Source organism: Phragmites australis, chromosome 5 (assembly GCF_958298935.1).
Source record: "Phragmites australis chromosome 5, lpPhrAust1.1, whole genome shotgun sequence".
In the NCBI taxonomy this organism is placed as follows: Eukaryota; Viridiplantae; Streptophyta; class Magnoliopsida; order Poales; family Poaceae; genus Phragmites; species Phragmites australis.
The window spans coordinates 21,933,058-21,945,382 of NC_084925.1; the positions used below are offsets into that span (position 1 = coordinate 21,933,058).

The window sequence follows — 12,325 nt, forward strand, 5'->3', positions numbered from 1 at the left end:
CCGACCTCCCCTGGCCGAATTGCTCCTTCTCGCTAGCCAGATCGCACTGGTCTGCCCTCCGCCAAATTACGCCGCTGCACATGAGGAAACCACCCCGACTCGATCTGCCATACGACTTAGGGGTTGCGCCGCCGCTCACCATTCTTTGGACGCCATGCGCCGCCGCCGTTGCTCGCGCCATGGGCTGCAGCTACCACCACCTCAAGATGTCGTCCCACGTGCGAGGCGCTTTCCGTCTCCATCACCCGTGCGCAGCAGGCAATCAGCATGCACCTGTACTGCATCGACGGCTACTCGCTCGTCAATGAGGCGGTTCGCATTGGCGAGACCATCAAGTCCAACCTGTTTCTCGTCAGTGGCCACAACTGTGAGCTCATCTACTACACCAACGATGTCAACTCCAAGCTAGTATCTCTATTTTTTCTTTAGTCTTTACTTCCGTTGTGCCCATCCAAGCCTCTCTCTTTGAGTTCGTCTATGCCATGTGAGTCAACATATTCGTTCATCGATTAGTCAATTTATTTTGTGGTTAGCTAAATTTAGTCTTTGTTTAGCTACTATTTTCACATCATTATTAATGCAACAGTGCCATGTAGGTCTTTTCATAACTTTTGTAACAACTTCATCTGTTGTCTTGCTACTCGCCGTCACTTTGTTGCGATTCTTGACCAAGGGCATTCTTTTGTTTTCAAAATCATGACTCTAGTCATGTGCTCGCTTTGCACTTCTTGGACTTGATTCGATAGGATTACCAAGGCTTCACAATACGATGGCTTTGAAGAGACAAATTTTAGATGTATTAATTTTATTTTTAAGTTTAGTACTTAGTGTTCACTTTTTCAAATGCAACGCTATTGCATATATCGTGCGTTTAAAGGGGATGTTAAGGGTATTACGGTAATCTTCTAGACCAAGAGTTTCCCTTTTGTACTCTATATATTGTCACATGAGGCTACCATTGAATACAAGTTGTTATTCTTAACATGTTAAGAGTAGTACGATAATCTCATAGTCCTAGTGTTGCCCTCATGTACTCTATATGTTGCCCTCTTGGGGCTACCATTGATATGCCTAACATGGTATCAGAGCCGACAGGTGGGCTAGATTGGAACGAGTTGCGGCGGCTCAAAAGAAAACCTAGCTCTGATACTATGTTAGAAATATCAACTTGTATTCAATGGTAGCCCAATAGGGCAATATATAAATTACATGAGGGAAACCCTTGGACTAGAAGATTACCGTAGTATCCTTGACTATTATACCCTTAACAAGTCCATCACCACAAAGTTGCTCCCAAATGAACACAACATGACAATAGCAACAAGGATCCTATGTGTATCGAAGTTGAGAGAGTACCATCATCGTAGATGAATCTCTAACCCTAGAGAGTAGGTGTGAAATTCTGAATCAGACATGAGAGCTTACTAAGACGTCGCTTCATGTCCCCTTATTTGATCAGCATACCATTCACAAGGAGAAAACACAGTGTGACCACATGAAGATGAGTGATAGATAGAGTTTGATCGTGATAATCAGGAGAGAATCTAGCAGCACGTAACTCAGAGCAGCACTGATCTAAAGTGTCACCATGTGAGATATGAAAGCAGCGAGTAGAAGCGCCATATCAACACTAACCTGTGTGCTCAAGACTTTACAGAAGAAAACACGCATAACAAACTAAGCAGTCAATATTATGTGCTCAGAGGTGGTAGTAGAACATAATGGCCACAACCAAATAGTTGAAGATAATTATGTCCAGAGAATGTCCAAACAAGATCTCTATTGGACATTTGTCCTTGGAGGGAAGAGGGTGTTGCATGTTGACCAGGCTAGGGTGGTGCGAACAAAAGGTCACCATGGTTAAGTTTGTAATTTACAATTAAGTTTTTTACCATTTGGATTTAATCTTTAGTAGTATAAGATAGAAGATAGATGGTAGAGTGTCAACCAAATTTAGGGGATGTTTGGAACTTGTGGATTTAACCAAAAGCTATCCTATCCAAACAGGCCCTTAGGCGTTTCAATAATCTACTGGAATCTACTATTACAAATTCAAATCCACATAACTCTGATTACATCATACCCAAAATACATAGAATCTCCTTCTTGACAACCATGCTAGAACCCATAGCCAGTATCAACATATATACTTGCATGTAAGCAAAAATATGATACCCTAGATGACAGAAAACAGTCGACTATTAAGTGACAGAAAACAGTCGATGATACCTTTATAAGTGACTCAATGCCAGGTTTCCGTATATCGCAAAGCCAACCATAGCGATGATCTGGCCCAAGGGACATGTCACAAAATCTCATATTCCCCAGCACACCATCAATTGAAAAAGAACTTGGATGAACCTAATAAACATTTACAAAATTAGGACAACAGAAATGTGCTAAATGAAATTCTCACTAGCAAATATAAAATCTACAATATTTTGCAGTAAAACGATATCAAGCACATCTTTGATCCTATGTCAGTGCATGATCCTATCAAGGCAATTTAATAGCTTCTGTATCAACCCTTAGGCAACTCCAACTTATGATGTTAGTGGCATATGAAAAGCAATGAAAAACAATCTAAACAAACCATATTTAATATGATAACATAACAAAATATGCTACAGTCTTCAGTGCTTGACCAGAGAAGAAGTTAAAATAAAAGAAATATAAATATAGACAATGTACAACGCTCCCAAGATAACTAATCTAGAATGCAACCACGTACCTAAGACTCTGACGAGGATTGTTCTGCTTTTGAAACAGGCATGATTTCGAATTGTAGTGCCTTTTTATCAATATATTTGGTATTTGTCAACTATCTTCTCAAGCGTAACAATAGGATAAGTTAGCCGGGTATCACATGTTAAGGTTATAGAAGTCTAGGATATTAGAGTCCTTTTCCTATTCCTAGTATTGCTCTCATGTATTCTATATATTTACCTTGGGATGTTCAGTACAATTAGACTTGATTCATAACATCACAAACCTTTTTTACAACTTAACACAATTACCTCAGAATGGAGCACAGCGCATCGTATTCACTACAGCAGCATCCAAATATCGCATGGATTACTGCACCACCCTAGAGGTGGTAGAAAGATGCAAAGGACACCATCCTAGACCTTTTTCATCCACCCTGGACCATATTATTCTAATGATAAAGATGAGATCAATGAAAAGCTAAGGCAATAGTGTCGAAAATTTTGGGATCATGGATGGTATAGGTATTGATATTTAGAGTCAATATGACATATGCTTCAGTACGAAAATAAGTGAGAACTCTAATGTAATTTTGTCCAACTTATGAGTATGTTATTTGCCACTAACATCTTTTGGATTTGAAAAACAGGAAAAAAGGGTCTTCCATTGTAAAATTTCGCTCTAGGTCTTTTGCAGGTCCAAAGAAGTTTCTTCACACTTCACAGAACTATTTTCTGAAGCAAGATCCCTTTATTTCTTTACCATGTCGTTCAGGTATGACTTTTTTTGGAACTTTTATGCATTGAAATAACTAGAAATTTCCCTCAATACGCTATAAACAGAACTTATCATTCACCTCATCCCAGATCCGATCCCCATATAGGAAATAATAAAACATATCATTAATTTCCTTATTCATTACTAATACCTTAATCTCACCTTCATATCAAACAGAAATTTTTCTTGTACAAACATTGCAAGCTGAGAGCCATCTTCCTTGTTAAGAAACATTGATACCCGATCCACATCCATTTTCATGTTGAAGATAGTTCGACGTTTTCCATAACCTAACAATCCTGTTACAACAGTACGACCATCTTCCTTCCCTGTGGGTTTCACAATCTGTGTTGCAGGTGCCGTATCAAAATCACTTTTGGGCACAGAATTAACCATGCTAATATCAAATCCAAACTCGATGAGAGCAACAAGGGTGGGTCTGTTACAGTAGAATTCCAGTGCAGACATACGAATAGTCATCTGAAAAGAGCAGAGAAACAATGAAATTTCAGGGAAAAGTATGCTTTTTAGACTAAGGGAAAGGTATTTACAGCACACCAGAAATGAAAGGAAGACAAATATGTTTCTGGTTGTTTGATTAATTGCGTTTTTAATAATGAGCAGAAACGAGAGTGGAGAATAATTTTCCAATTTCAATTACCTGTGAATCTATACCATCATAAAGACAAGAATCTGGACTCCTGCTCAAAAATGTAAGAACAACAAAATCTGTGACATTATTGTCCTGTGCCTCATAAAATATTTCTGTAGGTTTCACTTTCTGTTGATCCCCATCAAAACATAAACCATCTTTAGAAACCGTCTCAGTATACTCGTTTGTATCAGAAATCAAGTTAGAGGGAATTTCATGATCATGTGGATTAGAACTTTGGTCTGGAGTAAAATCTGTCAATGCATCCATGAAAAAATCTTCATCCACAGAAAAGGTGCTTAGGTCACCCTCCTTATCAGGTGTACCAGAACAAGTAGCTTCCACACTTTCATTGATAACAGAGCATGCTAAATACTTTGAAGACTTTGAAATACGACCCTGTAGCTCATCCTTTATCTTCAATGAATGCAATTTTGTTTTCACACTAAGACCACGAGAAGATTGAACAACATTGACCTAAAAAGGTAAATAAATAATAAATAATGGAGTCGGCAAAAGATGAAGATAGAATCATGTAAATCATAATGTACAACTAGTGCTGAATTAAGAATATGATACAAACTAATTAGCAAATCCACTAATCAATGAAGAGGAAACAGATGGATACAAGTATACAGCAAGAGTACTAGGTAATCATTGTAAGTGTAGCACAATCATGCGCTTGGATAAGGGCTTCTATGTCACCACACTAACCCATTTGATTAGAAACTGAAAGAACAGAGGAAAACAATCACAAAATCACTCATAGATGATTTAAAGATTCAAATCATAATACGCATAACAGAATTTGCGTAAAGGGAACGTACTAGGCATGTGGAAAACATTATTAGATTTCATTTCGGACATTCGTAGATTTTCAGGAACAGATATTGGAATTCATGAGCTCTTCTATAACTTTGCTAAAAATTAAAACTGAAAACACAACTGTATCTGTTATGGACTGAATTTTGGAAGAGATTAGCAAAGGTAGGAAACTGTAACTGTTATGAACTGCTTTTGGAAGAGGGTAGCTGGGGTAGAGAACGAAGAAACGGAAAAGATTGGATGGGTTCAGAGGGGAAAAAACAGAGGTAGAGGTAGCTTTGGCAGGGAGAAACAGAGGGAGGCATGGGAAAACAGAAGGTGGACGTGAACCGGGAGTTTCCTTGTTTAACCTTCTTAATTGATCTCAATAGTTTGCCTCCATTTTTTAGAGATGGGCCCTATAAACCATAGTTATTAGGGCATCGCCATAGTGTCGCTATATTGGCGTGGCGGAAACTCGAGGCTCGCCACGCCGACAGCACGGCGTGAACTCGTATGGCGTCTGCCAAATTGGCGTGGCATCCCTGTGGTGCCGTTAAGGCGTCCTGTGGTGAGCAAGGAAGTCGTGGCAGGTGCCACAGGCAAATGGAGAAAAGGAAATGGAGAAGAAGAGGAAGAAGAGAAAATGCGCGGAGCGGCGCTGCCCTCCTCGGAGACCATGGCGTCGCACGCCTGCTTGAGGAGGATGCGCCCCAGATCTGGGTTGTCCAGCGCAGTCTCGTCCGTCTCGAGTGCTGCAGCCACCTTCCTTGGCATGGTGCACAAGGTCAATGGCAAGGGAGACGGCAATGCCCACCTGGGCAGTGGCGACGAGAGCCGCCACGCCAACGGTGTTGCCGCCGACAGACGAGTTGTCGACAGCGGCGAGGCCCAGCATGGCAGGCAAAGGTCGATGGCTAGGTGAGGTGAGGTGAGGTGAGGTGAGCTAGGAGAGCAAATAGCTAGGCTGGTGGGCTGGGCCAACCCTCCTCCCTTATCCTTTCCTTTTATTCTCTGATATATAGGCTTGTAGCCTGGACCAACCCTCCTCCCTTCTCCTTTCCCTTTTCTCCTTTTCCTTTTTTCTTTTCCTCCTCCCTGCTGTTGTTTTGGTGTTTCTTTATCTTGTATGGCATCACCACGCCATGTTCCATAAGCAATATAAAGTTGTGAAGGTGGTGGGTCGCCACACCGCCATAATAACTATGCTAAAAACCTCAAGAATGGATGCAAATCCAATCTTATCTCAACTAAGTGGTTTAAGGCCTAAGAAATGTAACTATAGGAATAATATTAACAAAATCCCATTGTTGCCAGCTGTAGCCTTTCATGGCTCTCACGGCCATAAGAGTATTAGTAGAAAGAATGATACATACATGCATTTGTCATGCTCGTTTCAACATCTTGACAGGCCAAAAAAGACACAAAAATAAGGTATGATAAAATTAATACTACCTATGTTCTTTTTCATTTGTCCTTTTAGGAGTTGCAAAGTGTTCTTGTTTATTTGTCCTTATAATCCCAAGAGGCGACATGGCTATAAACCCCTACCTCATTTAGTGTCTGCTACACTTTCTTAATACCCGTGCTGTCGTGCACAAGGCTAAAAGGACAAATAAAAAAGAACGGATGTAGTACAAAATTTATTCATGTAAGCAATATAAGATTTATACATGCAAGTAAGAATCCTATATTGATGATGTATACTTCTTGTTCTATATATTTATTATTCGTGTGAACTCGAGAAAGATTGAAACAGTTACCTTGCCTCCATTCCCGAGGAGCTCTAACATTAGAAACTCCTGTGGATCTTTGTTCTTTCTGTCCAACTGTAATAGTACCATTAATGAATAAAAATAAAGCAATCAACTTAACACCAAATATCAGGGTTATATTTCACAACAAAATAAAAAACTTGATACAATACTTCACCTTTCCGTACACTGAAAGTTTAGTCTCAATAACACAACCATTCACAACAAGATCCACTGATCCCAAGCTACTAAGCCTTGGTGTGCTTGGTTCTGAAGGAGTGCTGACAGGGTCTCCTAATATGTTCACCTCAAGAGGGGCCTACAAGAAGCAAGGAGGGAAATAACATAAGACGAACCGAGTACAAACTGCAGGTCGTATGTAGACTGATAAAGTAAATAAAGACATACGGAAGCTCGATATGTTGCCTGGACAAGCGCTTTCATCCAATTAGCCTTCTCAATTTCGTTATGAAATTCAATTATCAGTGTGCTGGTTGATTCTAGTGCCTGCATATGGAATAAGGCTTAGATCAAAAGAGAACTGAAGGAAACATCCTGTTAAGTGGCAAATATCAAACTAAGTGACAACCGAGATTTAAAAACATGGCCATAAGTGAATCAGGATGTCATCTCAATCAAACTAGCAAACAATTTAGACTTCAGAATATTTTGAAGAATCAATTTTCAAGCAGTTTCCAAAACAATAGATCAGGAGAAAAATGCCAAGAGGATCAAATAGTTTACCTTTTGTGTGTCTGAACCTCTAGAACACACACCAATACTGTAAAGAGACCCGCCAACACTATTTGATGGCACCTCAAATACTTGCCGACTAGCCATGCTGCAAAATATGTCAAAAAACACGTAAACGATGAAATGTGCAAATACTACTAAACAAATAAAAAGAGCAAACAAATTTGAGCATCAATGCCAACAAAGGGTGTGCACGCAAAATTCATCACATAATCTTCTGCTTGTTCCAGAAAGTTTTGATCAATTTTACAAAGATCTACCAGATACAATCCTGCCAGCCAAAATTTTCTTTAAAACCTTCCACTTTCTAAGTACACCACTACTATTATAGTAGTTGTGATATGAAAATAATGGCAGTTTAATGCCAATAAATGCACACATGCACATACCATGCTCATTTCTACTATCCAAGTTTCACAATAGTCAAACCAATCTATGTGCACAAACATACAGTTGCTACACAGTATTGTATGCTAAAAACTTTCGGGATTACATATATTATTCTTCGATATGATAACAAATTAGGAAAACATCATAGTACATACCTACAACACCTTTGGTAATTCTGGGACAATTCTGACTCCAAAATATATAAATACATCCCAGATAATACAACATAGCAAGTATGCCATTCAGCTTGCGAATAGCCAAGGCCCTAGGACCAAAAACAAAGTACACAATAATGGCCTTAGTATACTGAACAAATGTGGAGTATGAGTTTATTTATATGTACAATGTGTGATTGAGTAGAACTCTCAATCAGAGAGAATGTAACTTCGTACCCTCCAAACCAAAGTTCTAGCATCACCAGCTAGATCAGCAGGATACCATGGCGCCAGGCTACCACTTTCGTAGCTATTCAAATCTTCATTATTGCTTCCCTTCAAATGGTGAAGTACACCAAGCAGTTCGACTATCTTGCAGTACCTCTTTGGTGAGAAGTGAATGTCCAGAGTGGGTACTTGAAAAGAAACACGAGTTGATGGGTAACTCGGATGTGGAATTTTGATCTTCATGCCATCACAAAATTAATCAATCAATACTTTTCGATGCACTTCAATGGAAAATATAGCATAACTTCAACGGAAAATATAGCATAGCGTAAATTGCAGCCATTAGTATTAAAAATCTTTGCTTCCCTATATGGCACACCAGTATAAAGTGCAAAGACAATATCTTTCACTAGGTTTCTCTCCTACTGGCTACAGTTATCGTCAAAAGAAAACAAGCAAAGAAGGTAAAAAAATCATACATAGAAACAAACCTAAAGGGGCTTGGGCGTCTAAAGATAAAGGAAGACCACTTGTAGCTGACAATGCAAAAAATTACAATTGCCCATATGTATCGCCTATAAGCTCAATCGAAGTGGTCACTTTCCACATGCAAGTGTTGCTCGAAATGCAAAACTGATAAAGGCCAATCATGTCAGCTAATTTGCACATGTAAATATATGGCATATATGACAGCTAACAAGGGGTAATTTTGGAAGATTTTTTACAGAAAAGGGAGAGTGTTGACACAAGGGCAGCATCAGATGTGCAGTATTACCAGCACTATGATGCCGTATTTATTGGTCAGGACTTGTTTAATTAACACACCCGAGAAATGCTTGTAAAAACAGTTGCACCCACAAATTTTAATCAGATAGCCAGCAATTCTAAACTCTTTGATGAATAATATTTCATCAGTTCACAGAATTTTTTTCCCATGGTCCTTAATGATAACCCAAACAGACCAGGCTTGGCTCCAGTTGAACAACCGGTGCAGTACTGTTTTTAATCCTACGCTCAAAACATTCTTTTTTATTTTGGATGAGCAATATCACAGTAAAGGTAAAGCCAAGACAACAACAGAAAAGATGAAAGCTGAGCTCAATAATCTGAGTTGCCATATTTCACTAAGCCCAATAATAATTGGGTATGTTTAAGAACTTGATAATTTTATATATTTCAACACTTAAAATACACCATGCAAACAGGCATCTTTGTTACCTGGTCAATTATCACTGACATTCCACAGCGATCAAGAAGAGAACAGAACTGACTAGGATCAGAGGTATGAATTGGAAGCACACCCTGACCTAAATTTTCTGGTATGGAGTATATGTCCTGAGCTAAATCACAAATAAGGAAAGCAGACATATCCCTCCCAGCAATATAAAAGCGTGAATACAAACTCTGTCTTTCTTCATCACGTTTACGATCCTATAATTGAACAAATAGTTAGTAAAAATCAGCACAGCAGCATGATATACTCTTGAGTCATCAACTTACTCTTGTATGCAGTGTAAAATGGCCAAAATCAAGAATGAAGTGTTCATTGCCTAGCAAAGGTTGATTAGCTGTCAAGGGAATCCTAACTTTCGGTGCATCCAGATCAATATCAAGTCCAAATCTAGAAATAGAAGAGCAAACTGTGAGCAAAAACAAATACATCATGGCAGAGGATTGGAGCATACTATAAAAAAATTAACACAAAAGGGTACAGAATGTGTGAAAATTCATCTTGGATAATATGAGGAACCTAGATGCGAAAAGTTCACAAATATTCGAGGACATTAAAAGCAAACTTATCGAATCATAAAATTTCATCTATCACACATTGGCACTTCTGATAAGAAAGAAATGTTGCTTCTCTATGCTTCCTACATTTAATACAATCATGCATAATTATTATAAAAGTACTCAATTCTGGGAGCACATATACCTGCTCTGTTCTTCCAACACCATCTGAAGCTGCTCTTGAGCCCTACGTGTGACCTGCTCTAACTTCAGCTGCAATTCAAAAGATCGGAGCAATTATCGAAACTCCACCTCCCAGTATGTCCAAATAGAAATGAGAATACATTAAAACACGATATTCCATACTTGGTTTATAAGGTCCATAAGAAAAAGGTATACTTGCCTGTAGAACACTTGCTGTCTCCATAGTCACCGTTGGGCTGACGGCATTGCTTCTCCTAATGAACTCAAGAAACCGTTCATAGCTCCCCTTCAAAACCTACGAATAAATACAAATTCAGTGAGCTTTATAAAACTGAGAACAAAGAAAGTCTTTCAAACAACTAGAAGCAACAGCAATAAAGTCTAGAAAAAAGAAAGCAAGAAAGTAACCAGATAAAGCATGTACCGCTTAATGGTATAGCTCACGAATTGGCACAAAAGACAAGTAAGGAAACAAAAACTATCCACAGAAGAAATTGAAATAAATCTTGAAATATACTAATTGGCAATTTCACATAACTTCTTTACCAAGCATGTCAATATCTAATGAATTTGCAATATGCAAGAGAGGATTTGGTTAGCTTCCTAATAATTCCTAAGCTTAACATATCTAACTCATTGTGTAGTAGGAGCTCCCAGAAGGTGATCAACATAGTGGTCCACCTAATCCACATAGAGACCCTCCAGGATTTTAGCCATCTCGTGCTCACGTAATCATCATCCTTGGCTCCAGATGCAGCAACATCTTCCACAAAATCATCTGATCAACCTCAAGCTCAGCTATGCGTCTTTCTCCAAGTCCTACATCATCAGGCTCATGCAATACACCGCGTACTTCCGCATTAGGTTAACAATAACGACCCCACCAGGCCACCACCACAAATCATGACCTTCACCGTATCTGGTAATTATCAAAGGCCCACTAGTAAAGTTAGGTGGTGTGGCAGGCAATGCGCATAAGCTCACTAGTGGTGCTCAAGTACAGGCACACACAGAATGACATCATGCTTGAGAAATGAGAATAAACACGCTGTACTAGGTGCGGAAATGCAAGATTATATTTAGGTACTAGACACTCTGACTCTCAATCATTTGAACGCAACAGCACCAAAGGTGGGCACAGACGCAAGGGGCCAGCGGGAACAGTTGGTGGTGGTGACTGACGGTGCTAGACATAGATGATTGGCTGGGAGGGGGGAGGGGGAGGATGGAAAGGAATATGTGTTGGAACATGGTAGAGAGGTAATGGCTGGTGGAGAGTAGATCTTTTTCACAGCTGAGTCAACAGGTTTATATCCTAAGTTAATCAGCCTCCATACCAGTCACCAGTTGTCAAACTATGTCAACAATTATCCTCAAATGATCAAAATAAGTGCAGAGGGTGATTTTTTTTATTTCTAAAAGTATAAGAACCATTGAAGCCCCGAGCAAAAGTACAGGCGCAAATCGCATTAACCCTAGAAAGATAATTTATTGTTTGTATTCTGTTCCGTAGACATTAGAACTGAGTATTTTGATTTGGGTTCACAGTTTCAAACATAAATTCACCCAACTTTTAATTTGTTTGCAAAATGGCTACCATTTAGCAACTAATACTTTGATAGATGCCCTTGGTTTCTTTGCATCCATAGAACTAAAAACGAAATAACCTTCAAAATTTTCTCCATAGATATTTCCTGGCAAGAATACTGGTGCCAAAATACCGTAAAGAATACAAAATAGCTTATTTAAGACAGTAGCAAAAGATGGTGGACAGGAATGAAAATTGCCCTGTGCCCATTCAAAATTTGCACACAACCCTACCAGACCTCCTATTTGAAGAATGAATAAAAAGACCTAGGAAATCTCCTCTGCATGAAGTACTAAGAACGCACAAGCTTAGATAAGTACCGTAACATGACATGGTGATATCTTTGCCGTGAGCTGCCAATCCAGGTCCATACCAATTGGTGCACGCACAAAACTGACATCAAGAGCATTACTCTTTCCCTCACTTACGACACTCTACAATGAATGACAAAAAGATGTTATTGCGAAGAATGTTAAGTCCATGAAAGAAAAATATTGAAAATACCATGCAAAGTAGAAAAAATACATAATACTTGAAAATAGTAATGCAACAGAAAAACTCATTAGTAAAAAACAAAGCAGGGAGT

General features: G+C 39.1%; 1 protein-coding gene across 1 annotated transcript in view; it reads right to left on the reverse strand.

The window, feature by feature from the left end:
- LOC133918926 (uncharacterized) overlaps nucleotides 1–12,325 on the reverse strand; it is a 67,567-nt gene that overhangs the window by 27,538 nt on the left and 27,704 nt on the right. The window contains exons 15-28 of the mRNA XM_062363059.1: nucleotides 12,060–12,173; nucleotides 10,351–10,446; nucleotides 10,153–10,220; nucleotides 9,720–9,840; nucleotides 9,438–9,650; nucleotides 8,229–8,456; nucleotides 7,992–8,101; nucleotides 7,438–7,534; nucleotides 7,102–7,200; nucleotides 6,872–7,012; nucleotides 6,703–6,768; nucleotides 4,145–4,612; nucleotides 3,646–3,963; nucleotides 2,230–2,361 (exon numbers count right to left, since the gene is read on the reverse strand). Of these exons, the coding sequence (XP_062219043.1) occupies nucleotides 2,230–2,361; nucleotides 3,646–3,963; nucleotides 4,145–4,612; nucleotides 6,703–6,768; nucleotides 6,872–7,012; nucleotides 7,102–7,200; nucleotides 7,438–7,534; nucleotides 7,992–8,101; nucleotides 8,229–8,456; nucleotides 9,438–9,650; nucleotides 9,720–9,840; nucleotides 10,153–10,220; nucleotides 10,351–10,446; nucleotides 12,060–12,173 (2,271 nt within the window). The remainder of the gene's footprint in view (nucleotides 1–2,229; nucleotides 2,362–3,645; nucleotides 3,964–4,144; nucleotides 4,613–6,702; nucleotides 6,769–6,871; nucleotides 7,013–7,101; nucleotides 7,201–7,437; nucleotides 7,535–7,991; nucleotides 8,102–8,228; nucleotides 8,457–9,437; nucleotides 9,651–9,719; nucleotides 9,841–10,152; nucleotides 10,221–10,350; nucleotides 10,447–12,059; nucleotides 12,174–12,325) is intronic.